Source organism: Gobio gobio (genome assembly GCF_949357685.1).
Source record: "Gobio gobio genome assembly, chromosome: 16".
NCBI lineage: Eukaryota > Metazoa > Chordata > Actinopteri > Cypriniformes > Gobionidae > Gobio > Gobio gobio.
This window is the reverse complement of record NC_137109.1, coordinates 49,950,428-49,977,155: the sequence shown is the minus strand read 5'-3', so window position 1 is coordinate 49,977,155 and position 26,728 is coordinate 49,950,428. Positions and strand designations below refer to the sequence as shown.

The 26,728-nt window shown below is 46.3% G+C and overlaps 1 protein-coding gene across 2 annotated transcripts in view; it reads left to right on the top strand.

Moving 5' to 3' along the window:
• Positions 1 to 5,316: 5,316 nt before the first annotated feature.
• irf2b (interferon regulatory factor 2b) overlaps positions 5,317 to 26,728 on the top strand; it is a 49,604-nt gene continuing 28,192 nt past the window's right edge. The window contains exons 1-5 of one of the 2 annotated variants that reach the window (XM_079839046.1): positions 5,317 to 5,492; positions 6,905 to 6,997; positions 7,128 to 7,227; positions 16,213 to 16,386; positions 26,603 to 26,640. In XM_079839046.1, coding sequence (XP_079695172.1) covers positions 6,911 to 6,997; positions 7,128 to 7,227; positions 16,213 to 16,386; positions 26,603 to 26,640 — 399 coding nt within the window. In that variant the 5' untranslated portion in view covers positions 5,317 to 5,492; positions 6,905 to 6,910. The remainder of the gene's footprint in view (positions 5,493 to 6,904; positions 6,998 to 7,127; positions 7,228 to 16,212; positions 16,387 to 26,602; positions 26,641 to 26,728) is intronic. The other variant, XM_079839047.1, reaches the window with a different exon arrangement.

Here is a 26,728-nt window from a genome sequence, read left to right as displayed (position 1 = left end):
TCTGAGATCAGTGTGTGTCCAGCAGGTGGCGCTGTGCTCTGAGATCAGTGTGTGTCCAGCAGGTGGCGCTGTGGTCTGAGATCAGTGTGTGTCCAGCAGGTGGCGCTGTGCTCTGAGATCAGTGTGTGTCCAGCAGGTGGCGCTGTGCTCTGAGATCAGTGTGTGTCCAGCAGGTGGCGCTGTGGTCTGAGATCAGTGTGTGTCCAGCAGGTGGCGCTGTGCTCTGAGATCAGTGTGTGTCCAGCAGGTGGCGCTGTGCTCTGAGATCAGTGTGTGTCCAGCAGGTGGCGCTGTGCTCTGAGATCAGTGTGTGTCCAGCAGGTGGCGCTGTGCTCTGAGATCAGTGTGTGTCCAGCAGGTGGCGCTGTGCTCTGAGATCAGTGTGTGTCCAGCAGGTGGCGCTGTGCTCTGAGATCAGTGTGTCTCCAGCAGGTGGCGCTGTGCTCTGAGATCAGTGTGTGTCCAGCAGGTGGCGCTGTGCTCTGAGATCAGTGTGTGTCCAGCAGGTGGCGCTGTGCTCTGAGATCAGTGTGTGTCCAGCAGGTGGCGCTGTGCTCTGAGATCAGTGTGTGTCCAGCAGGTGGCGCTGTGCTCTGAGATCAGTGTGTGTCCAGCAGGTGGCGCTGTGCTCTGAGATCAGTGTGTGTCCAGCAGGTGGCGCTGTGCTCTGAGATCAGTGTGTGTCCAGCAGGTGGCGCTGTGCTCTGAGATCAGTGTGTGTCCAGCAGGTGGCGCTGTGCTCTGAGATCAGTGTGTGTCCAGCAGGTGGCGCTGTGCTCTGAGATCAGTGTGTGTCCAGCAGGTGGCGCTGTGCTCTGAGATCAGTGTGTGTCCAGCAGGTGGCGCTGTGCTCTGAGATCAGTGTGTGTCTCCAGCAGGTGGCGATGTGCTCTGAGATCAGTGTGTGTCTCCAGCAGGTGGCGCTGTGCTCTGAGATCAGTGTGTGTCCAGCAGGTGGCGCTGTGCTCTGAGATCAGTGTGTGTCCAGCAGGTGGCGATGTGCTCTGAGATCAGTGTGTGTCCAGCAGGTGGCGCTGTGCTCTGAGATCAGTGTGTGTCTCCAGCAGGTGGCGCTGTGCTCTGAGATCAGTGTGTGTCCAGCAGGTGGTGCTGTGCTCTGAGATCAGTGTGTGTCCAGCAGGTGGCGCTGTGCTCTGAGATCAGTGTGTCTCCAGCAGGTGGCGCTGTGCTCTGAGATCAGTGTGTGTCCAGCAGGTGGCGCTGTGCTCTGAGATCAGTGTGTCTCCAGCAGGTGGCGCTGTGCTCTGAGATCAGTGTGTGTCCAGCAGGTGGCGCTGTGCTCTGAGATCAGTGTGTGTCCAGCAGGTGGCGCTGTGCTCTGAGATCAGTGTGTGTCTCCAGCAGGTGGCGCTGTGCCCTGAGATCAGTGTGTGTGTCCAGCAGGTGGCGCTGTGCTCTGAGATCAGTGTGTGTCCAGCAGGTGGCGCTGTGCTCTGAGATCAGTGTGTGTCCAGCAGGTGGCGCTGTGCTCTGAGATCAATGTGTGTCCAGCAGGTGGCGCTGTGCTCTGAGATCAGTGTGTGTCCAGCAGGTGGCGCTGTGCTCTGAGATCAGTGTGTGTCCAGCAGGTGGCGCTGTGCTCTGAGATCAGTGTGTGTCCAGCAGGTGGCGCTGTGCTCTGAGATCAGTGTGTGTCCAGCAGCTGGCGCTGTGCCCTGAGATCAGTGTGTGTCCAGCAGGTGGCGCTGTGCTCTGAGATCAGTGTGTGTCCAGCAGGTGGCGCTGTGCTCTGAGATCAGTGTGTGTCCAGCAGGTGGCGCTGTGCTCTGAGATCAGTGTGTGTCCAGCAGCAGGTGGCGCTGTGCTCTGAGATCAGTGTGTCTCCAGCAGGTGGCGCTGTGCTCTGAGATCAGTGTGTGTCCAGCAGCAGGTGGCGCTGTGCTCTGAGATCAGTGTGTCTCCAGCAGGTGGCGCTGTGCTCTGAGATCAGTGTGTGTCCAGCAGGTGGCGCTGTGCTCTGAGATCAGTGTGTGTCCAGCAGGTGGCGCTGTGCTCTGAGATCAGTGTGTGTCCAGCAGGTGGCGCTGTGCTCTGAGATCAGTGTGTGTCCAGCAGCAGGTGGCGCTGTGCTCTGAGATCAGTGTGTCTCCAGCAGGTGGCGCTGTGCTCTGAGATCAGTGTGTCTCCAGCAGGTGGCGCTGTGCTCTGAGATCAGTGTGTCTCCAGCAGGTGGCGCTGTGCTCTGAGATCAGTGTGTGTCCAGCAGGTGGCGCTGTGCTCTGAGATCAGTGTGTGTCCAGCAGGTGGCGCTGTGCTCTGAGATCAGTGTGTGTCCAGCAGCAGGTGGCGCTGTGCTCTGAGATCAGTGTGTGTCCAGCAGGTGGCGCTGTGCTCTGAGATCAGTGTGTGTCCAGCAGGTGGCGCTGTGCTCTGAGATCAGTGTGTGTCCAGCAGGTGGCGCTGTGCTCTGAGATCAGTGTGTGTCCAGCAGGTGGCGCTGTGCTCTGAGATCAGTGTGTGTCCAGCAGGTGGCGCTGTGCTCTGAGATCAGTGTGTGTCCAGCAGGTGGCGCTGTGCTCTGAGATCAGTGTGTGTGTCCAGCAGGTGGCGCTGTGCTCTGAGATCAGTGTGTGTCCAGCAGGTGGCGCTGTGCTCTGAGATCAGTGTGTGTCCAGCAGGTGGCGCTGTGCTCTGAGATCAGTGTGTGTCCAGCAGGTGGCGCTGTGCTCTGAGATCAGTGTGTGTCCAGCAGGTGGCGCTGTGCTCTGAGATCAGTGTGTGTCCAGCAGGTGGCGCTGTGCTCTGAGATCAGTGTGTGTCCAGCAGGTGGCGCTGTGCTCTGAGATCAGTGTGTGTCCAGCAGGTGGCGCTGTGCTCTGAGATCAGTGTGTCTCCAGCAGGTGGCGCTGTGCTCTGAGATCAGTGTGTGTCCAGCAGGTGGCGCTGTGCTCTGAGATCAGTGTGTGTCCAGCAGGTGGCGCTGTGCTCTGAGATCAGTGTGTGTCCAGCAGGTGGCGCTGTGCTCTGAGATCAGTGTGTGTCCAGCAGGTGGCGCTGTGCTCTGAGATCAGTGTGTCTCCAGCAGGTGGCGCTGTGCTCTGAGATCAGTGTGTCTCCAGCAGGTGGCGCTGTGCTCTGAGATCAGTGTGTGTGTCCAGCAGGTGGCGCTGTGCTCTGAGATCAGTGTGTGTCCAGCAGGTGGCGCTGTGCTCTGAGATCAGCTGAGGTGTGTTTCTGAGAAATGCAACAGAAAGCAGAACAACTCCCTGAAACCTTACCTTATTTCTGTTTCAGTCTTGTTTCTCAACTCTCCGTCAAGCTGTTTCCTTTTTGAGTGTGTGTGTTGTTTGATTCAGAAACGCATGCAGGGGAAAACCTGGGGGATTTAAGAAGGAGAATAAGCTTTAGAAATGCTTTATTGCAATTATAGTGCTGGACTATGAGTCCAATGTATTATTTAAATGGGGTTTGTGTTGCTGGAGTCTGTGTGTTGCATCATACACTGGGAGTTGCAGGGCTTGGCAGAATAGATAAGATATGAGACTGTGTGCGTGTGTGTGTGTGTGTGTGTGTGTGTGTGTGTGTGTGTGTGTGTGTACAGACACAATGAGGATAGGATTGCACAGCTATAATGTCTTTAACTAACAGCTTGCATTGCCTCTCTCGTCTCCAGAGCTCAAGATTTTCTGCAAATGTCATTCCAGCTACAGTGATGGAGCACTTCATAAACACACACACACACACACACACACACACACACACACACACACACACACACACACACACACACACACACACACACACACACACACACACACACACACACACACACACACACACACACACACACACACACACACACACAAGATGAATGCAATCTTGCATGCATGCATCAATACAAAACATCTGCATTTAAATACATGCACTGAGCTCTCAGAAACACGAAACTTTTGGCCATTTTTCCATTCACACACACAAAAAACTGTCTCATATCTGCAGGTCGCAGCTCGAGTTTCTGTTCTGCCTGCTTCGCCTTTAAGAGGCAATAACGAAACAACGAGGAAGTGAAAATGAAATCGACTTTCGCATTTCACCCTGCAGCCAATGAGCAGACCAGCTCAAAGCTACTATGGCGAAGGCTTGGCTCATGAATATTAAGTAGGTCCGGAGACGTCGCTGGGGTGAAACGTCCAGTAAATGATTTATAATTGTAGTATTGCGATTTAAACAATAAAATAAGGTGTCAGTGATTACATTTAAGTTTCTTTTAATTATACATTTAAGGAATATTTAATGTTTAGGGTTAGTTGTATGTAATTATGCATAAATTATAATTAAGTAACTTCATGTAATAAGGACGCTGAAATAAAGTGTGACTGTGTAAAAACACATTCGGTTAATATGTTAAACTATATATTTTTTGAAGTGTGTGACGGAATATATAATAAAATAAGGTGTCCGTGACATTAATAACATTTAAGTACTTTTAATTATACATTTCAGTAATTTAATTAACTTACTATAGGTTTAGGATTATGGGTTACACTTTATTTCACTGTGCCATTGTTTGCAGTGTAATTATATATTTAAGTACTGAGTAATATTAATTAACTATTGTACTTTCTATACAGTTATAGGATTAGGGTTTGGTTTAGAGTTAGTTGCATGTAATTATAATTATAATTTATAGTTATTATTATAGTAACTACATGTAACATGTAATAATGACACTGAAATAAAGTGTATAAAGGTAGTGTATAAATCCTATGTTAAAAAAAACATTAGGTTAATGCTGGGTTAAAAATAACCCAAGTTGGGTTGAAAATGGACTAACCCAGCAATTAGGTTGTTTTAACCCATCGATTGGGTTGTTTTAAGCAAACATTTAACCCAACCGCTGGGTTAAAACAACCCAAATGCTGGGTTAAAACAACCTAATTGCTGGGTCAGTCCATTTTCAACCCAACTTGGGTTATTTTTAACCCAGCATATGTTAAATTGTCAAGTGTCAGTGATGTTAATAATCATAATAATTAAAAAAAACTCAATATATGTAATATTCACGAGCAATCTAATATATATTTTCCTTGTGTGGTCATTTTTTCGGTTTATTTTGGAAAAGAAACCCGCTCACAAACAAGTCTGCTTTTCAGCCAATCAGTGCGCGAACGTCTCGCTACGTATTTAATATTCATGAGTCATGACAGCGTTCCCTCGCACTTAAACGCGCCCTCGATCTATGCCATCCAATCAGCTCGCGAATGGCTCGCTACGTCGTTAATATTAATGAGAACCCGCCTGAGCTATAGTAGGATTTGTAAACACGAAGTAAGCGCACAACACACACTCACACACACGCACACTGGGGATTTCCACCCAAGCGCTTGTTTCCTTCAGTTGTTTTGCTTTCGATCTGAAGAGCGAAATCAAACCCATTTGACTTTTCGTTTTGTTATCGAGAACTACAAATTGTCAAGACTCTTCGCAGACTATTTTGCTTTTATTCCTGGAGTGATTCCCACGCGTCGCAGGTAATAAATCGCGTTTCCGCATGTATTTATGGGGCTCATATGAATATAAGTGGATGTTTATGCCGTAGGCCACGTAGAGTTGCTGGGGTGAGTGTAAAATCGAAAGTCAAGGGGTGTTTGGATCCAATGGGAATCAAGGAATGTTTATTTTCACTTTTGAGTTCACTTGTCAACACTAACACACTTATTAGGGGAGGTTGAAGTCAACCGATTCAGTGTTACTGTAACTGTAAGCATGATTGGGCCACACTGGACGCCGCAATGTCATTTGACAGTAAGTACAGTGTGGACCTAACGAATAACATGTGTTTTATGATCAAATTATGCTCTTGAGAAGTTTGCATGGATATTGTTATTGCATGTTATTGACTTACATGGACAAGTGCACCAATATATAGTTTGATATTCTCATAACGTAACCATTTATTGATTGCACACACCAAAAATGTGTTTAAGAAACAGAGCTCATGCTACACTGCTAAAAATGCTTTTGTTACTTAGTATTTTTGTCTTGTTTTCAGCCCAAAAATCTTACATTAAGAAGCATTTACTAGACAAGCAAAAGTTTTTGTCTTGTTTTGGGGGATTTTTGCTTTAAAATAAGCAAAATAATCTGCCAGTGGGGTGAGCAAAATAACATTGTTTTCAGTTTGAATTAAGATTATTTTGCTCCATTGCAGATTATTTGGTTTATTTGAAGCAAAAACTCACTTAATTTTGTTATTTTCCCCCAAAACAAGACAAAAACGTTTGCTTGTCTAGTAAATGCTTCTTAATGTAAGATTTTTTTAGATATTTGGACTGAAAACGACAAAAATACTAAGTAAGAAAAGCATTTTTTGCAGTGTATCCGTCTGTAATAGATTAGATGAGCTAAAAATCATGAGACCTATCATCGTGCATCCCCTAGTTATTGGGTTTTGTGCTTCTCATGTTGTTGGTTCACTCTCATGTCAATGGACCATAAAAGCTCAAAGGTCTGAGCGACAAACGGATGATTTTAAAGCTCGAGTTTTCATTGTGATTAACTATAAACCTTTTTATGAGCTTGAATTGGTTAATCGGTAACTGGTGATTTTGCACATCAAGCAGTTGTGATGTCAGTCATCATACATGATCGAAATTACAGGTTTAGCCACATGCACTCGCTCTTAGATAAACTCTGCACACATTGCTGTCATTCAGGGCCTGACTCATGGACCAAACTCATGTTTGTTTGCTGTAACTTTCAGTAAATTGTGATTCAGAGGGTCTCCCCTGCTGGTTTGTTTTTTAGAAATAGGGTTAAAGTGTGTCATCTTGCCTCCTGGAGAGTCATGGAGGAATGCACAACCTGTTAAAGGAGGAAAAGCTGCTGTCAAACTTTGACACATTCCAGATCTCTCTCTCTCTCTCTCTCTCTCTTTCTCCAGGCCAGCATGCCGGTAGAGAGAATGCGTATGAGGCCGTGGTTGGAAGAGCAGATAAACTCGTGTAAAATACCAGGGCTCAAATGGGTCAACAAGGTACTGTGTCTTTTACTGTTAAAACTACAAGTTCTCTGTGAAGCGTTTAGTCTTTTTTTAAAGCGGCTGCGTGCACATACACAGGGTGTGTCTTGGCCTGTGACATGTTTTGCATGTTCTTTGCCTGCAGGAGAAGAGAATATTCCAGATTCCATGGATGCACGCTGCGCGACACGGCTGGGACGTGGAGAAAGATGCTCCTCTCTTCCGAAACTGGGCCATTCATACAGGTGCAGTCAGCACGACCGTCATATAGTGCATGTAAACACACACACATAGGCTACATTCATGTGAATATTCAGATTTTATATAACTAAATATTGTGCTTTACCCGTTTAAAACTCAATGGCACAGTGTGAGGATGCTGTTTTGCATTTGCCAAGACAATCTGAGTTTTTGTTTGCATTGTGGTTGCTTGGGAGTTCAGTGTTCTGAAGGGTGTTCTGGGAGGATGCTAGGGGTTTACTAGTTGGTTGATAGGGTGTTCTGGGAGGATGCTAGGGGTTTACTAGTTGGTTGATAGGGTGTTCTGGGAGGATGCTAGGGGTTTACTAGTTGGTTGATAGGGTGTTCTGCGAGGATGCTAGGGGTTTACTAGTTGGTTGATAAGGTGTTCTGGGAGGATGCTAGGGGTTTACTAGTTGGTTGATAGGGTGTTCTGGGAGGATGCTATGTGTTTACTAGTTGGTTGATAGGGTGTTCTGGGAGGATGCTAGGGGGTTACTAGTTGGTTGATAGGGTGTTCTGGGAGGATGCTAGGGGTTTACTAGTTGGTTGACAGGGTGTTGTGGGAGGATGCTAGGGGGTTACTAGTTGGTTTATAGGGTGTTCTGGGAGGATGCTAGGGGTTTACTAGTTGGTTGACAGGGTGTTCTGGGAGGATGCTAGGGGGTTACTAGTTGGTTGATAGGGTGCTCTGGGAGGATGCTAGGGGGTTACTAGTTGGTTTATAGGGTGTTCTGGGAGAATGCTAGGGGTTACTAGTTGGTTTATAGGGTGTTCTGGGAGAATGCTAGGGGTTACTAGTTGGTTGACAGGGTGTTCTGGGAGGATGCTAGGGGGTTACTAGTTGGTTGATAGGGTGTTCTGGGAGGATGCTAGGGGTTTACTAGTTGGTTGATAGGGTGTTCTGGGAGGATGCTAGGGGTTTACTAGTTGGTTGACAGGGTGTTCTGGGAGGATGCTAGGGGGTTACTAGTTGGTTGATAGGGTGTTCTGGGAGGATGCTAGGGGTTTACTAGTTGGTTGACAGGGTGTTCTGGGAGGATGCTAGGGGGTTACTAGTTGGTTGATAGGGTGTTCTGGGAGGATGCTAGGGGTTTACTAGTTGGTTGATAGGGTGTTCTGGGAGGATGCTAGGTGTTTACTAGTTGGTTGATAGGGTGTTCTGGGAGGATGCTAGGGGTTTACTAGTTGGTTGATAGGGTGTTCGGGGAGGATGCTAGGGGTTTACTAGTTGGTTGATAGGGTGTTCTGGGAGGATGCTAGGGGTTTACTAGTTGGTTGATTGGGTGTTCTGGGAGGATGCTAGGGGTTTACTAGTTGGTTGATAGGGTGTTCTGGGAGGATGCTAGGGGTTTACTAGTTGGTTGATTGGGTGTTCTGGGAGGATGCTAGGGGTTTACTAGTTGGTTGATAGGGTGTTCTGGGAGGATGCTATGTGTTTACTAGTTGGTTGATAGGGTGTTCTGGGAGGATGCTAGGGGTTACTAGTTGGTTGATAGGGTGTTCTGGGAGGATGCTATGTGTTTACTAGTTGGTTGATAGGGTGTTCTGGGAGGATGCTAGGGGTTTACTAGTTGGTTGATAGGGTGGTCTGGGAGGATGCTAGGGGTTTACTAGTTGGTTGATAGGGTGGTCTGGGAGGATGCTAGGGGTTTACTAGTTGGTTGATAGGGTGTTCTGGGAGGATGCTATGTGTTTACTAGTTGGTTGATAGGGTGGTCTGGGAGGATGCTAGGGGTTTACTAGTTGGTTGATAGGGTGGTCTGGGAGGATGCTAGGGGTTTACTAGTTGGTTGATAGGGTGGTCTGGGAGGATGCTAGGGGTTTACTAGTTGGTTGATAGGGTGGTCTGGGAGGATGCTAGGGGGTTACTAGTTGGTTGATAGGGTGGTCTGGGAGGATGCTATGGGTTTACTAGTTGGTTGATAGGGTGGTCTGGGAGGATGCTAGGGGTTTACTAGTTGGTTGATAGGGTGTTCTGGGAGGATGCTATGTGTTTACTAGTTGGTTGATAGGGTGGTCTGGGAGGATGCTAGGGGTTTACTAGTTGGTTGATAGGGTGGTCTGGGAGGATGCTAGGGGTTTACTAGTTGGTTGATAGGGTGTTCTGCGAGGATGCTATGTGTTTACTAGTTGGTTGATAGGGTGTTCTGGGAGGATGCTAGGGGTTACTAGTTGGTTGATAGGGTGTTCTGGGAGGATGCTAGGGGTTTACTAGTTGGTTGATAGGGTGTTCTGCGAGGATGCTATGTGTTTACTAGTTGGTTGATAGGGTGCTCTGGGAGGATGCTAGGGGTTTACTAGTTGGTTGATAGGGTGCTCTGGGAGGATGCTAGGGGTTTACTAGTTGGTTTATAGGGTGTTCTGGGAGGATGCTAGGGGTTACTAGTTGGTTGATAGGGTGTTTTGGGAGGATGCTAGGGGTTTAATAGTTGGTTTATAAGGTGTTCTGGGAGGATGCTAGGGGTTACTAGTTGGTTGATAGGGTTTTCTGGGAGGATGCTAGGGGTTACTAGTTGGTTGATAGGGTGTTCTGGGAGGATGCTAGGGGTTTACTAGTTGGTTGATAGGGTGTTCTGCGAGGATGCTATGTGTTTACTAGTTGGTTGATAGGGTGTTCTGGGAGGATGCTAGGGGTTTACTAGTTGGTTGATAGGGTGTTCTGGGAGGATGCTAGGGGTTTACTAGTTGGTTGATAGGGTGTTCTGCGAGGATGCTATGTGTTTACTAGTTGGTTGATAGGGTGTTCTGGGAGGATGCTAGGGGTTTACTAGTTGGTTGATAGGGTGTTCTGCGAGGATGCTTTGTGTTTACTAGTTGGTTTATAGGGTGTTCTGCGAGGATGCTATGTGTTTACTAGTTGGTTGATAGGGTGTTCTGGGAGGATGCTAGGGGTTTACTAGTTGGTTTATAGGGTGTTCTGCGAGGATGCTTTGTGTTTACTAGTTGGTTTATAGGGTGTTCTGCGAGGATGCTATGTGTTTACTAGTTGGTTGATAGGGTGTTCTGGGAGGATGCTAGGGGTTTACTAGTTGGTTGATAGGGTGTTCTGCGAGGATGCTATGTGTTTACTAGTTGGTTGATAGGGTGTTCTGCAAGGATGCTAGGGGTTTACTAGTTGGTTGATAGGGTGTTCTGGGAGGATGCTAGGGGTTTACTAGTTGGTTGATAGGGTGTTCTGCGAGGATGCTATGTGTTTACTAGTTGGTTGATAGGGTGTTCTGGGAGGATGCTATGTGTTTACTAGTTGGTTGATAGGGTGTTCTGGGAGGATGCTAGGGGTTTACTAGTTGGTTGATAGGGTGTTCTGCGAGGATGCTATGTGTTTACTAGTTGGTTGATAGGGTGTTCTGGGAGGATGCTAGGGGTTTACTAGTTGGTTGATAGGGTGTTCTGCGAGGATGCTAGGGGTTTACTAGTTGGTTGATAGGGTGTTCTGGGAGGATGCTAGGGGTTTACTAGTTGGTTGATTGGGTGTTCTGCGAGGATGCTAGGGGTTTACTAGTTGGTTGATAGGGTGTTCTGGGAGGATGCTAGGGGTTTACTAGTTGGTTGATAGTGTGTTCTGGGAGGATGCTAGGGGTTTACTAGTTGGTTGATAGGGTGTTCTGCGAGGATGCTAGGGGTTTACTAGTTGGTTGATAGGGTGTTCTGGGAGGATGCTAGGGGTTTACTAGTTGGTTGATTGGGTGTTCTGCGAGGATGCTAGGGGTTTACTAGTTGGTTGATAGGGTGTTCTGGGAGGATGCTAGGGGTTTACTAGTTGGTTGATAGGGTGTTCTGGGAGGATGCTAGGGGTTTACTAGTTGGTTGATAGGATGTTCTGCGAGGATGCTAGGGGTTTACTAGTTGGTTGATAGGGTGTTCTGCGAGGATGCTAGGGGTTTACTAGTTGGTTGATAAGGTGTTCTGGGAGGATGCTATGGGTTTACTAGTTGGTTGATAGGGTGTTCTGGGAGGATGCTAGGGGTTTACTAGTTGGTTGATAAGGTGTTCTGGGAGGATGCTAGGGGTGTACTAGTTGGTTAATAGGGTGTTCTGGGAGGATGCTATGGGTTTACTAGTTGGTTGATAGGGTGTTCTGGGAGGATGCTGGGGGTTTACTAGTTGGTTGATAGTGTGTTCTGGGTGGATGTTATGAGTTTACTAGTTGGTTGATAGGGTGTTCTGGGAGGATGCTAGCGGTTTACTAGTTGGTTGATAGGGTGTTCTGGGAGGATGCTATGGGTTTACTAGTTGGTTGATTGGGTGTTCTGGGAGGATGCTATGGGTTTACTAGTTGGTTGATAGGGTGCTCTGGGAGGATGCTAGGGGTTTACTAGTTGGTTTATAGGGTGTTCTGGGAGGATGCTATGTGTTTACTAGTTGGTTGATAGGGTGTTCTGGGAGGATGCTAGCGGTTTACTAGTTGGTTGATAGGGTGTTCTGGGAGGATGCTATGGGTTTACTAGTTGGTTGATAGGGTGTTCTGGGAGGATGCTATGGGTTTACTAGTTGGTTGATTGGGTGTTCTGGGAGGATGCTATGGGTTTACTAGTTGGTTGATAGGGTGTTCTGTGAGGATGCTATGGGTTTACTAGTTGGTTGATAGGGTGCTCTGGGAGGATGCTAGGGGTTTACTAGTTGGTTTATAGGGTGTTCTGGGAGGATGCTATGTGTTTACTAGTTGGTTGATAGGGTGCTCTGGGAGGATGCTAGGGGTTTACTAGTTGGTTTATAGGGTGTTCTGGGAGGATGCTAGCGGTTTACTAGTTGGTTGATAGGGTGTTCTGGGAGGATGCTATGGGTTTACTAGTTGGTTGATTGGGTGTTCTGGGAGGATGCTATGGGTTTACTAGTTGGTTGATAGGGTGCTCTGGGAGGATGCTAGGGGTTTACTAGTTGGTTTATAGGGTGTTCTGGGAGGATGCTATGTGTTTACTAGTTGGTCGATAGGGTTTTCTGGGAGGATGCTATGTGTTTACTAGTTGGTTGATAGGGTGTTCTGGGAGAATGCTAGGGGTTTACTAGTTGGTTGATAGGGTGCTCTGGGAGGATGCTAGGGGGTTACTAGTTGGTTGATAGGGTGTTCTGGGAGGATGCTATGGGGTTACTAGTTGGTTGATAGGGTGTTCTGGGAGGATGCTAGGGGTTTACTAGTTGGTTGATAGGGTGCTCTGGGAGGATGCTAGGGGGTTACTAGTTGGTTGATAGGGTGTTCTGGGAGGATGCTATGGGGTTACTAGTTGGTTGATAGGGTGTTCTGGGAGGATGCTAGGGGTTTACTAGTTGGTTGATAGGGTGTTCTGGGAGGATGCTAGGGGCTTCCTAGTTGGTTGATAGGGTGTTCTGGGAGGATGCTAGGGGTTTAATAGATGGTTTATAGGGTGTTCTGGGAGGATGCTAGGGGTTACTAGTTGGTTGATAGGGTGCTCTGGGAGGATGCTAGGGGGTTACTAGTTGGTTGATAGGGTGTTCTGGGAGGATGCTAGGGGCTTACTAGTTGGTTGATAGGGTGTTCTGGGAGGATGCTAGGGGTTTACTAGTTGGTTGATAGGGTGTTCTGGGAGGATGCTAGGGGTTACTAGTTGGTTGATAGGGTGTTCTGGGAGGATGCTAGGGGTTTACTAGTTGGTTGATAGGGTGTTCTGGGAGGATGCTATGTGTTTACTAGTTGGTTGATAGGGTGTTCTGGGAGGATGCTAGGGGCTTACTAGTTGGTTGATAGGGTGTTCTGGGAGGATGCTAGGGGTTTACTAGTTGGTTGATAGGGTGTTCTGGGAGGATGCTATGGGTTTACTAGTTGGTTGATTGGGTATTCTGGGAGGATGCTAGGGGTTTACTAGTTGGTTGATTGGGTATTCTGGGAGGATGCTAGGGGTTTACTAGTTGGTTGATAGGGTGTTCTGGGAGGATGCTATGGGTCTACTAGTTGGTTGATAGGGTGTTCTGGGAGGATGCTAGGGGTTTACTAGTTCGTTGATAGGGTGTTCTGGGAGGATGCTGGGGGTTTACTAGTTGGTTGATAGAGTGTTCTGGGTGGATGCTAGGGGTTTACTAGTTCGTTGATAGGGTGTTCTGGGAGGATGCTGGGGGTTTACTAGTTGGTTGATAGAGTGTTCTGGGTGGATGCTAGGGGTTTACTAGTTCGTTGATAGGGTGTTCTGGGAGGATGCTGGGGGTTTACTAGTTGGTTGATAGGGTGTTCTGGGAGGATGCTAGGGGTCTACTAGTTGGTTGATAGGGCGTTCTGGGAGGATGCTAGGGGTTTACTAGTTGGTTGATAGAGGCTTCTGGGAGGATGCTATGGGTTTACTAATTGGTTGATAGAGTGGTCTGGGAGGATGCTAGGGGTTTACTAGTTGGTTGATAGAGGGTTCTGGGAGGATGCCATGGGTTTACTAGTTGGTTGATAGGGTGGTCTGGGAGGATGCTAGGGGTTTACTAGTTGGTTGATAGAGGGTTCTGGGAGGATGCTATGGGTTTACTAGTTGGTTGATAGGGTGTTCTGGGAGGATGCTAGGGGTTTACTAGTTGGTTGATTGGGTGTTCTGGGAGGATGCTATGGGTTTACTAGTTGGTTGATAGGGTGTTCTGGGAGGATGCTAGGGGTTTACTAGTTGGTTGATTGGGTGTTCTGGGAGGATGCTATGGGTTTACTAGTTGGTTGATTGGGTATTCTGGGAGGATGCTAGGGGTTTACTAGTTGGTTGATAGGGTGTTCTGGGAGGATGCTATGGGTTTACTAGTTGGTTGATAGGGTGTTCTGGGAGGATGCTAGGGGTTTACTAGTTGGTTGATTGGGTGTTCTGGGAGGATGCTATGGGTTTACTAGTTGGTTGATAGGGTGTTCTGGGAGGATGCTAGGGGTTTACTAGTTGGTTGATAGGGTGTTCTGGGAGGATGCTATGGGTTTACTAGTTGGTTGATAGGGTGTTCTGGGAGGATGCTAGGGGTTTACTAGTTGGTTGATAGGGTGTTCTGGGAGGATGCTAGGGGTTTACTAGTTGGTTGATTGGGTGTTCTGGGAGGATGCTATGGGTTTACTAGTTGGTTGATTGGGTATTCTGGGAGGATGCTAGGGGTTTACTAGTTGGTTGATTGGGTATTCTGGGAGGATGCTAGGGGTTTACTAGTTGGTTGATAGGGTGTTCTGGGAGGATGCTAGTGGTTTACTAGTTGGTTGATAGGGTGTTCTGGGAGGATGCTATGGGTTTACTAGTTGGTTGATAGGGTGTTCTGGGAGGATGCTAGGGGTTTACTAGTTGGTTGATAGGGTGCTCTGGGAGGATGCTAGGGGTTTACTAGTTGGTTTATAGGGTGTTCTGGGAGGATGCTAGGGGTTACTAGTTGGTTGATAGGGTGTTCTGGGAGGATGCTAGGGGTTTACTAGTTGGTTTATAGGGTGTTCTGGGAGGATGCTAGGGGCTTACTAGTTGGTTGATTGGGTGTTCTGGGAGGATGCTATGGGTTTACTAATTGGTTGATAGAGTGGTCTGGGAGGATGCTAGGGGTTTACTAGTTGGTTGATAGAGGGTTCTGGGAGGATGCTAGGGGTTTACTAGTTGGTTGATAGGGTGGTCTGGGAGGATGCAAGGGGTTTACTAGTTGGTTGATAGAGGGTTCTGGGAGGATGCTATGGGTTTACTAGTTGGTTGATAGGGTGTTCTGGGAGGATGCTAGGGGTTTACTAGTTGGTTGATTGGGTGTTCTGGGAGGATGCTAGGGGTTTACTAGTTGGTTGATAGGGTGTTCTGGGAGGATGCTATGGGTTTACTAGTTGGTTGATAGGGTGTTCTGGGAGGATGCTATGGGTTTACTAGTTGGTTGATTGGGTATTCTGGGAGGATGCTAGGGGTTTACTAGTTGGTTGATAGGGTGTTCTGGGAGGATGCTATGGGTTTACTAGTTGGTTGATTGGGTATTCTGGGAGGATGCTAGGGGTTTACTAGTTGGTTGATTGGGTATTCTGGGAGGATGCTAGGGGTTTACTAGTTGGTTGATAGGGTGTTCTGGGAGGATGCTAGTGGTTTACTAGTTGGTTGATAGGGTGTTCTGGGAGGATGCTATGGGTTTACTAGTTGGTTGATAGGGTGTTCTGGGAGGATGCTAGGGGTTTACTAGTTGATTGATAGGGTGCTCTGGGAGGATGCTAGGGGTTTACTAGTTGGTTTATAGGGTGTTCTGGGAGGATGCTAGGGGTTACTAGTTGGTTGATAGGGTGTTCTGGGAGGATGCTAGGGGTTTACTAGTTGGTTTATAGGGTGTTCTGGGAGGATGCTAGGGGCTTACTAGTTGGTTGATTGGGTGTTCTGGGAGGATGCTATGGGTTTACTAATTGGTTGATAGAGTGGTCTGGGAGGATGCTAGGGGTTTACTAGTTGGTTGATAGAGGGTTCTGGGAGGATGCTAGGGGTTTACTAGTTGGTTGATAGGGTGGTCTGGGAGGATGCAAGGGGTTTACTAGTTGGTTGATAGAGGGTTCTGGGAGGATGCTATGGGTTTACTAGTTGGTTGATAGGGTGTTCTGGGAGGATGCTAGGGGTTTACTAGTTGGTTGATTGGGTGTTCTGGGAGGATGCTATGGGTTTACTAGTTGGTTGATTGGGTGTTCTGGGAGGATGCTAGGGGTTTACTAGTTGGTTGATTGGGTGTTCTGGGAGGATGCTAGGGGTTTACTAGTTGGTTGATTGGGTGTTCTGGGAGGATGCTATGGGTTTACTAGTTGGTTGACAGGGTGTTCTGGGAGGATGCTAGGGGTTTACTAGTTGGTTGATAGGGTGTTCTGGGAGGATGCTAGGGGTTTACTAGTTGGTTGCTAGGGTGTTCTGGGAGGATGCTAAGGGTTTACTAGTTGGTTGATAGGTATCTATTATGATATTCTTATTCTTGTGTATAGTTTACATTTTTTCTGCATCATTATTTTCATAACTAATAGTGGCAATACAAATATTAAAAGCTGAAGTGATCATGAAATGTCAGTCTGTATTATAAGTATGCCATTTTTTTAGGTAAATATCAACCAGGTGACAAACCGGACCCCAAAACATGGAAGGCGAACTTCCGCTGTGCCATGAACTCCCTTCCTGACATTGAAGAGGTGAAAGACAAAAGCATCAAAAAGGGAACAAACGCCTTCAGAGTGTACAAGATGCTGTCAGCGTCCGAGAGGCACTCAAAGAGAGGTCAGTCAATAACACATCCTGGCTCCAGCAACGTTTACATGGACACCTTTTGTTTCAGTTCCACTGATGAATCCAGACATAGTGTTTACATGAAGTGAGTGATCGGGTTGATGTTTTTTTTGACATGCGCAAACTGCACGAAAATACACTCACCTAAAGGATTATTAGGAACACCTGTTCCATTTCTCATTAATGCAATTATCTAATCAACCAATCACATGGCAGTTGCTTCAATGCATTTAGGGGTGTGGTCCTGGTCAAGACAATCTCCTGAACTCCAAACTGAATGTCAGAATGGGAAAGAAAGGTGATTTAAGCAGTTTTGAGCGTGGCATGGTTGTTGGTGCCAGACGGGCCGGTCTGAGTATTTCACAATCTGCTCAGTTACTGGGATTTTCACGCACAACCATTTCTAGGGTTTACAAAGAATGGTGTGAAAAGGGAAAAACATCCAGTATGCGGCAGTCCTGTGGGCGAAAATGCCTTGTTGATGCTAGAGGTCAGAGGAGAATGGGCCGACTGATTCAAGCTGATAGAAGAGCAACTTTGACTGAAATAACCACTCGTTACAACCGAGTTATGCAGCAAAGCATTTGTGAAGCCACAACACACACAACCTTGAGGCGGATGGGCTACAACAGCAGAAGACCCCACCGGGTACCACTCATCTCCACTACAAATAGGAAAAAGAGGCTACAATTTGCACAAGCTCACCAAAATTGGACAGTTGAAGACTGGAAAAATGTTGCCTGGTCTGATGAGTCTGGATTTCTGTTGAGACATTCAGATGGTAGAGTCAGAATTTGGCTTAAACAGAATGAGAACATGGATCCGTCATGCCTTGTTTCCACTGTGCAGGCTGGTGGTGGTGGTGTAATGGTGTGGGGGATGTTTTCTTGGCACACTTTAGGCCCCTTGGTGCCAATTGGGCATCGTTTAAATGCCACGGCCTACCTGAGCATTGTTTCTGACCATGTCCATCCCTTTATGACCACCATGTCCCCATCCTCTTCCAGCAGGATAATGCACCGTCACAAAGCTCCAATCATTTGAAATTGGTTTCTTGAACATGACAATGAGTTCACTGAACTAAAATGGCCCCCACAGTCACCAGATCTCAACCCAATAGAGCATCTTTGGGATGTGGTGGAACGGGAGCTTCGTGCCCTGGATGTGCATCCCACAAATCTCCATCAACTGCAAGATGCTCTCCTATCAATATGGGCCAACATTTCTAAAGAATGCTTTCAGCAGCTTGTTGAATCAATGCCACGTAGAATTAAGGCAGTTCTGAAGGCGAAAGGGGGTCAAACACAGTATTAGTATGGTGTTCCTAATAATCCTTAAGGTGAGTGTAGTTTCCCGCTTTTTTTCCTGATTAGGAGATGACGAGCACAAGAACTGTTGTGCATTGCTGCTTATATTAATCAAGACGTTAAAACGGCCATTCCCGCACACAAAACAAGGGCTGGTAATTTGACCAATTCATTCCAATTGACGTGGTGACTTTTATCATTCTGACTGTGCTACTAGTCTGATTACAATGGGATTATTAGGGTCCATGTAAACGCAGCCACTGACTGTAACACAGAGACGCGCCTTCATTTCATTCTGACATGCCTGAACATGATAATGGGGAGTTTAAAGACATTGCTGTGATCAAGGCATGACCTGCTTGTTTAATCTAAACCAAGAGTGGTGTATCACTGAGATACAATTGTATATAGGGTATGTATATAGGGTATGTATATAGGGTATTGTAGGGTATGCATTGACGTCACTATCCCACCAGAACACGCCCCCTCAGCCGGATCGAGTGGCAGAAGAGCTGTTGCATGACTGGAGTTAATCGTGGAAACTGCGAAAACGCTAGTGAAACAAACGATTATCAGTTTAAACTAAAGCCTGGACTCGATATAGTGTTCCTACTTCATTACCTTACTTAAAGGAACACTCCACTTTTCTTGAAAATAGGCAAATTTTTCGTCTCCCCTAGAGTTAAACAGTTGAGTTTTACCGTTTTCGAACCCATTTAGCCAATCTCTGGGTCTGGCGGTAGCACTTTTAGCATAGCTTAGCATAGATCATTGAATCTGATTAGGCCGTTTGCAACTAGATCAAAAAATGACCAAAGAGTTTTGATCAGGCAGTTTCAGCAGGCGCAATGATCTGAAAATAGTCCCCAGCCAATCCCTGTGTAAGAAGGTTGTCACGTTGGTTATGTTTACGGAAGTTAGCCTAAATTCAGGCGCTAAGTAATATCACTCCCGGATAATGGAAAATGGGGAAAGAGGCGGGACGTGGGCGGAGCTGAGGTGACGCGATGACTAACAGACAGCAGATAAATGGCTATCCACCTGTCACTCAAAGTGGCCACGCCCTTAATTATGCAGAACTTTAAGGCTTTATATAATATAAACGAATGAGTTATAAAATAATTCACCCCCCTCACAGTCGTCATGAAGGGCAAAATTACAACTCTGCTGCATGGATTGGAAAAAAAAAACTGTGTATTGGAATGAATGGCTTGCCAAAGGCATACACAGGATAAGTGATCTTTATTCAGAGGGAGTGTTTATGTCCTTTGTTGAAATAACCCCAAAATTTGCTCTGACTAGGAAAGCTAATTTTTGGAAATATTTACAAATAAGGGATTGTATTACCAAAGGAAGATGTACTCAAAGCACAAATGCAGTGGTGGAGTTTTTAGAATTGTCTGGTTCAGCACATAGAGCAGATGCTTTCTACAAATTATTTAACAATTTTAAAAAAGTGATATGTGAAAATTTTTGCGGACCAAATGGCAGTGAGATCTGAGTTGTGCCATTGGGAAAGAAGATTGGTGCAAAGTTCTGTCACACACCAATAAATATATAAGAGAGGCCCGGGGTAAATTTACCCAGTACAAATTGATACATAGATGGTACTTCACTCCTTCTAAACTTCACAGAATGGGAATTATACCCAATAATATATGCTGGAAATGCAGCTCAGTTCCAGGGACATTTCTGCATGCTATTTGGGAATGTGGGACAGTTTACCCCTTTAGGTGGATTGGCTTGACAATACCCATGTCACCAAGATTGTGCTTATTAGGGGATCAGTCTGTGTTACCAGGAGTTTTGAAATATGATTTTGTGGTTATAAAGGTGGGGGTGATTACATCTGCACGAGTGATCCTCAGTGTGTGGAAGGATCCATCTCCTCCAGAGTTTAACAGGTGGAAAGAAAATATGCTGAAAATTGTGTCGTATGAGAAACTCCAGGCCAGGATTAATGATGATATATGTAGGGTTTTGACAAATCTTCGGGACGGGTTTTTGACTAAGATTGATGGAATTTTTTTAGGGCTGTCAAAAGATTAATCGCGATTAATCGCATCCAAAATAAAAGTTTGTGTTTACATAACATAAGTGTGTGTACTCTGTTAATTATTATTTATATATAAATACACACACATTCATGTATATATTTAAGAAATATTTGCATGTATATACATTTATATAATCTATAATATTTATAAATATAAATGTTTTATATATAAAAATAATTTTTTTTCTTAAATATATACATGAATGTGTGTGTATTTATATATAAATAATAATTAACAGAGTACACACACATATATTATGTAAACACAAACTTTTATTTTGGATGCGATTAATCGCGATTAATCTTTTGACAGCCCTAAATTTTTTGCTTTTTAAGTGCGCTTCTCTTTTGTTAAGTCTGTTTTTTCCTTGGTGTTACATGTTTAGGCACTTTATAATTTGATTTTACTGTATCTTTTTTGTGTGCGTCTGTCTGTAGTGGTAATTGATACAACTTTTAATTTTCCTAGTACACGATGTAACTACAGAAGAGTGACGTTTTAAATAGGAAAAATATCGAAACTCTTTGGTCATTTTTGAGCGATATGCTAACGGTCTAATCAGATTCAATGATCTATGCTAAGCTATGCTAAAAGTGCTAGCGCCAGACCCGGAGATCGGCGGAATGGATTCGAAAACGGTCAAACTCAACTGTTTAACTCTAGGGGAGACGGAAAATGAGCCTATTTTCAAAAAAAGTGTTCCTTTAAGTTGAAATTTAGGGTACTTTACTGGAGTAATTATTCTTCAGCCGACTTTTTACTTCTACCCCTTAAATTTTCACGCAATGATCTGTACTTTCTTCTCCTTACATTTTAAAAATAGCCTCGTTGCTCCTATTTCATCTCGGCTTGTTTTCATTCCGGCTTGTCATCGTTCAAAAACATAAATTGACACTTATATTTTATGAACGCATTGGCGTATCATTACGAAACTCGGTATGTGTCTTCGGCACCAAGCCCTGACAGTATTCAAAAAGTTTCGGGGCATCGCCACCTTGTGGACAAAGGTTATAATGACTCTTCCAAAAATGCTAATAACTTTTGATTCAATTTGACTATTGTCATAAAACTGGTTTTAATTGATTCCTTGGGTCATGCCAAGAACATAGATCCAAATTTTACCATATTTGGCCAAACTTCCTCTTCAATATTTCGATTTCCTTTACAAACCTACTTTTTCTAACTCCTTCTAGACCGTTTGTCTGATTTTCACCAAATTTGAATCGTAGCATCTTCAGACCATGGCAGTACAATTATATTAATTTCGTTTCAACAGATGAAACCGTTTTCATATACCGCAGCTATGAAGTTGAGGCATGATGCCAAAATGACTCTCGAGGCTGTATCTCTGCAATACTTTGACATATTGACACCAAACTTTGCATGTGTCATTGTCACCTCTGACCACACCACATCAATTTCGTTACTGTGCCACCTATTGGTCAAACGTGATAAACCATTGAATCATATTATTAGTGGCTGTTTATAACATTTTTCAGCCTTTTTGCCTAAAATCAAACCTTTAATTGCTCATTGCTGCAGTTGATCTGACACTGCCAGCCATTTTGGCATGTCTTGTCTTCTTCTTTGCGCTTGGCCCCGATAATGGCTATATTTATTTTCATTTTAATTTTAGCTGAAGTTTTGGTATTTGTGTTGTTTGTTTTTGCCATCTGTAGTTTTTTTTAAATATGTCTATATACTATTTATTGATGATTATTTCAATTTTGTAATTTTAGTAGAACTTTTTAACATGAAAATAAGAAATGTTGCAACTTGCCGAAATTAAATAGTTTTTTTTTAAATTAATTTTCATTTATTTTATAAAAATGTAATCTGTTTCAAGTGACAGCTCTTTTATGGTTTTAGTTTGTTAACTATAATAATTCAGGTATGATCCCACTTGCCAAAAGCGGGTAGATTTCAGACACTCCCACTAGCCACTATTTACTATAAATTTGGCTAATTTGCATCTTTGTTCTTTTATATAGCCTAACTAAAATAACTAATGTCATATTCAATTTCTCATATTAGCTCATATTGCCCACCTGCCCATACCAGCCGATATACAATGTAGTCTGAATTTGGGTGGTCACTCTGCATTTTAAAGTTTAAAAGGGTTTTAAATCTTCTAAATCAAGTAAAATGACTCGAAATCAAATAATTTAAGCATGCCAAAGTCAACTTTAAGCATATCAAATTGTGATTTAATCAGCAAAATTGTGGCCAGTGAGAATGCTGAGTGGCTAGTAACTTTGGAAAACCACTAACCACAGTGGCTGGTGAGGAAAAGAGTTAATGTCAAACCCTGCTTACCACTAACTGTACCTGATCTGTGTTTAAAATAATGAATCTCTCGAAAGCTGACGAGAAAATATGATTGTCATATTTCACCCCCAAAATGTATTTTTGCATGTCTTTGATCCATCCATCCATCCATCCATCTTCTTCCGCTTATCCGGGGCCGGGTCGCGGGGGCAGCAGTCTAAGCAGAGATGCCCAGACTTCCCTCTCCCTAGACACTTCCTCTAGCTCTTCCGGGGGGACACCGAGGCGTTCCAAGGCCAGCCGGGAGACATAGTCCCTCCAGCGTGTCCTCGGTCTTCCCCGGGGCCTCCTCCCGGTTGGACATGCCCGAAACACCTTCCCGGGAAGGCGTTCAGGAGGCATCCGGAACAGATGCCCGAGCCACCTCAGCTGTCCCCTCTCGATGTGGAGGAGCAGCGGCTCTACTCCGAGTTCCTCCCGAGTGACTGAGCTTCTCACCCTATCTCTAAGGGAGCGCCCAGCCACCCTGCGGAGAAAGCTCATTTCGGCCGCCTGTATCCGGGATCTTGTCCTTTCGGTCATGACCCAAAGCTCATGACCATAGGTGAGAGTAGGAACGTAGATTGACCGGTAAATCGAGAGCTTCGCCTTACGGCTTAGCTCTTTCTTCACCACGACAGACCGGTACATCGACCGCATTACTGCAGAAGCTGCACCGATCCGTCTGTCAATCTCCCGTTCCATCCTCCCCTCACTCGTGAACAAGACCCCTAGATACTTGAACTCCTCCACTTGGGGCAGGAACTCTCCACCAACCTGAAGTGGGCAAGCCACCCTTTTCCGACTGAGGACCATGGCCTCGGATTTGGAGGTGCTGATCCCCATCCCAGCCGCTTCACACTCGGCTGCAAACCGTCCCAGTGCATGCTGAAGGTCCTGGTTAGAAGGGGCCAACACGACAACGTCATCCGCAAAGAGCAGAGACGAAACCGTGTGGTCCCCAAACCTGACACCCTCCGGCCCTTGGCTGCGCCTAGAAATTCTGTCCATAAAAATTATGAACAGAACCGGCGACAAAGGGCAGCCCTGCCGGAGTCCAACATGCACCGGGAACAAGTCTGACTTACTGCCGGCAATGCGGACCAAACTCCTGCTTCGGTCATACAGGGACCGGACAGCCCTCAGCAAAGGACCCCGGACCCCATATTCCCTCAGCACCCTCCACAGGACGCCGCGAGGGACACAGTCGAATGCCTTCTCCAAATCCACAAAACAAATGTGGACTGGTTGGGCAAACTCCCATGAACCCTCCAGCACCCTGTAGAGGGTATAGAGCTGGTCCAGTGTTCCACGACCAGGACGAAAACCACACTGTTCCTCCTGAATCCGAGGTTCCACCATCGGCCGAATTCTCCTCTCCAGTACCCTGGCATAGACTTTCCCGGGGAGGCTGAGAAGTGTGATCCCCCTGTAGTTGGAACACACCCTCCGGTCCCCCTTCTTAAAAAGAGGGACCACCACCCCGGTCTGCCATCCCAGAGGCACTGTCCCCGACCGCCACGCGATGCTGCAGAGGCGTGTCAGCCAAGACCGCCCCACAACATCCAGAGACTTTAGGTACTCAGGGCGGATCTCATCCACCCCCGGTGCCTTGCCACCGAGGAGTTTCTTGACCACCTCGGTGACTTCAGCTTGGGTGATGGACGAGTCCTCCTCTGAGCCCCCAGCCTCTGCTTCCCCAATGGAAGACGTGACGGCGGGATTGAGGAGATCCTCGAAGTATTCCTTCCACCGTCCGACAACATCCCCAGTTGAGGTCAACAGGCGCCCATCGCCACTGTAAACAGCGTTGGTAGGGCACTGCTTCCCCCTCCTGAGGCGCCGGACGGTTTGCCAGAATCTCTTCGAGGCCAGCCGATAGTCCTTTTCCATGGCCTCACCGAATTCCTCCCAGGCCCGAGTTTTTGCCTCCACAACCACCCGGGCTGCAGTCCGTTTAGCCTGCCGGTACCTGTCAGCTGCCTCAGGAGTCCCACAAGCCAGCCAGGCCCGATAGGACTCCTTCTTCAGCTTGACGGCATCCCTTACTTCCGGTGTCCACCACCGGGTTCGGGGATTGCCGCCTCGACAGGCACCGGAGACCTTGCGTCCACAGCTCCGAGCAGCCGCTTTGACAATGGAGGTGGAGAACATGGTCCACTCGGACTCAATATCTCCAGCCTCCCTCGGGATCTGGTCGAAGCTCTGCCGGAGGCAGGAGTTGAAGATCTCTCTGACAGGAGACTCGGCCAAACGTTCCCAGCAGACCCTCACAGTACGTTTGGGTCTACCGAGTCTATCCAGCTTCCTCCCCCGCCATCGGATCCAACTCACCACCAGGTGGTGATCAGTTGACAGCTCCGCCCCTCTCTTCACCCGAGTGTCCAAGACATACGGCCGCAGGTCAGATGAAACGACCACAAAGTCGATCATTGAACTACGACCTAGGGTGTCCTGGTGCCATGTGCACTGATGGACACCCTTATGCTTGAACATGGTGTTCGTTATGGACAAACTGTAACTAGCACAGAAGTCCAATAACTGAACACCACTCGGGTTCAGATCAGGGGGGCCGTTCCTCCCAATCACGCCCCTCCAGGTTTCACTGTCATTGCCCACGTGGGCGTTGAAGTCCCCCAGTAGAACGACGGAGTCCCCAGTCGGAGCACTCTCCAGCACCCCTCCCAGGGACACCAAGAAGGTCGGGTACTCTGCACTGCTGTTCGGCCCGTAGGCACACACAACAGTGAGAGACCTATCCCCGAGCCGAAGCCGCAGGGAAACGACCCTCTCGTTCACCGGGGTAAACTCCAACACATGGCGGCAGAGCTGGGGGGCTATAAGCAAACCCACACCAGCCCGCCGCCTCTCACCATGGGCAACTCCAGAGTGGTGAAGAGTCCATCCCCTCTCGAGTAGTGTGGTTCCAGAGCCCAAGCCGTGCGTGGAGGTGATTCCGACTATCTCTAGTCGGAACCTCTCAACCTCACGCACAATCTCAGGCTCTTTCCCCGCCAGCGAGGTGACATTCCATGTCCCAAGAGCCAGATTCTGTGTCCAGGGATCGGGTCGTCTAGGCCCCCGCCTTCGACTGCTGCCCGATTTGCTTTGCACCGGCCCCTTACGGTCCCTCCCGTGAGTGGTGGGCCCACGGGAAGGTGTCCCCACGTCGCTCCTTCGGGCTGAGCCCGGCCGGACCCCGTGGGGGAAGGCCCGGCCACCAGGCGCTCGCATACGAGCCCCAACCCCAGGCCTGGCTCCAGGGTGGGGCCCCGGCTGCGCCGTACCGGGCGACGTCACGGTCCTCGTTTTATTTGTCATCATAAGGGTTTTTGAACTGCTCTTAGTCTGACCCGTCACCTAGGACCTGTTTGCCTTGGGAGACCCTACCAGGGGCATATAGCCCCGGACAACATAGCTCCTAGAGTCATTCGGGTACTCAAACCCCTCCACCACGTTAAGGTGGCAGTTCATGGAGGAGTGTCTTTGATCTATTTATCTAAATTTTTCCATGACAATCAAGTGCATTTTTCTCCAACTTATCATTTAATGCAGAGAATGTAATGTGTGTGTGTGTGTGTGTGTGTGTGTGTGTGTGTGTGTGTGTGTGTGTGTGTGTGTGTGTGTGTGTGTGTGTGTGTGTGTGTGTGTGTGTGTGTTTATATTAATGATTAATTTATATTAGTGATTAATTACAGAAAACGGTGCATTTAGTCACGATTAATTACAGAAAACAATGCGATTAATCGCGATTAATTACAGAAAACAATGCGATTAGTCGCGATTAATTACAGAAACCAATGCGATTAGTCGCGCCTAATTACAGAAAATCAATGCGATTAATCGCGGTTATTTACAGGAAACAATGCGATTAATCGTGCTCAATTACAGAAAACAATGTGATTAATCGCGATTAATTACAGAAAAACAATGCGATTAATTACAGAAACCAATGCGATTAGTCGCGACTAATTACAGAAAAACAATGCGATTAATCACTCTTAATTACAGGAAGCAATGCGATTAATCACGATTATTTACAGGGAACAATGCGATTAATCGTGCTTAATTACAGAAAACAATGTGATTCATTCTTCTTCTTTTTTTTACTCTATTCCCAGCAATTAGTAATGAAATGAATCACACATTTTCTGTAATTAATTGCACATAACATTAATATTTTTATTTACATATTAATTCTCCAAATGAATGTAGAAACAACATAAAGACGGTATATTTTAAATATTTTCTCACTGGCTTCTTTTTACTAAGTACTATGATTGTTTTACTATGATTATAACCTTTTAACATTACAGTATAAGTGTAATGGATCTTTTTTAACATATTAATAGGCTTTAAAATGTTTTAAATGTAAGCAAACTTAATTGAATCCACACATGAAGCCATTATAATGAATGTCTCTATGAGCTGTGCCTTTAGTAAAATGGTGAAACGTTCATGATATTCACTCTTTTTCTGAAGTGTGTGTTTGTTTGCATGCATTGATGGAGATTTGTGTGTCTGTGTTTCTCAAAGGGAAAAAGAGAGCCGTTGAAAAAGAAGAGAAGCTAAAGGTATGGACTGTGGGTGTGTAGTGTTGTATGTGCTGTAATGATGAAGGTTATTCGCTGATGTGTGTGTGTGTGTGTGTGTGTGTGTTTG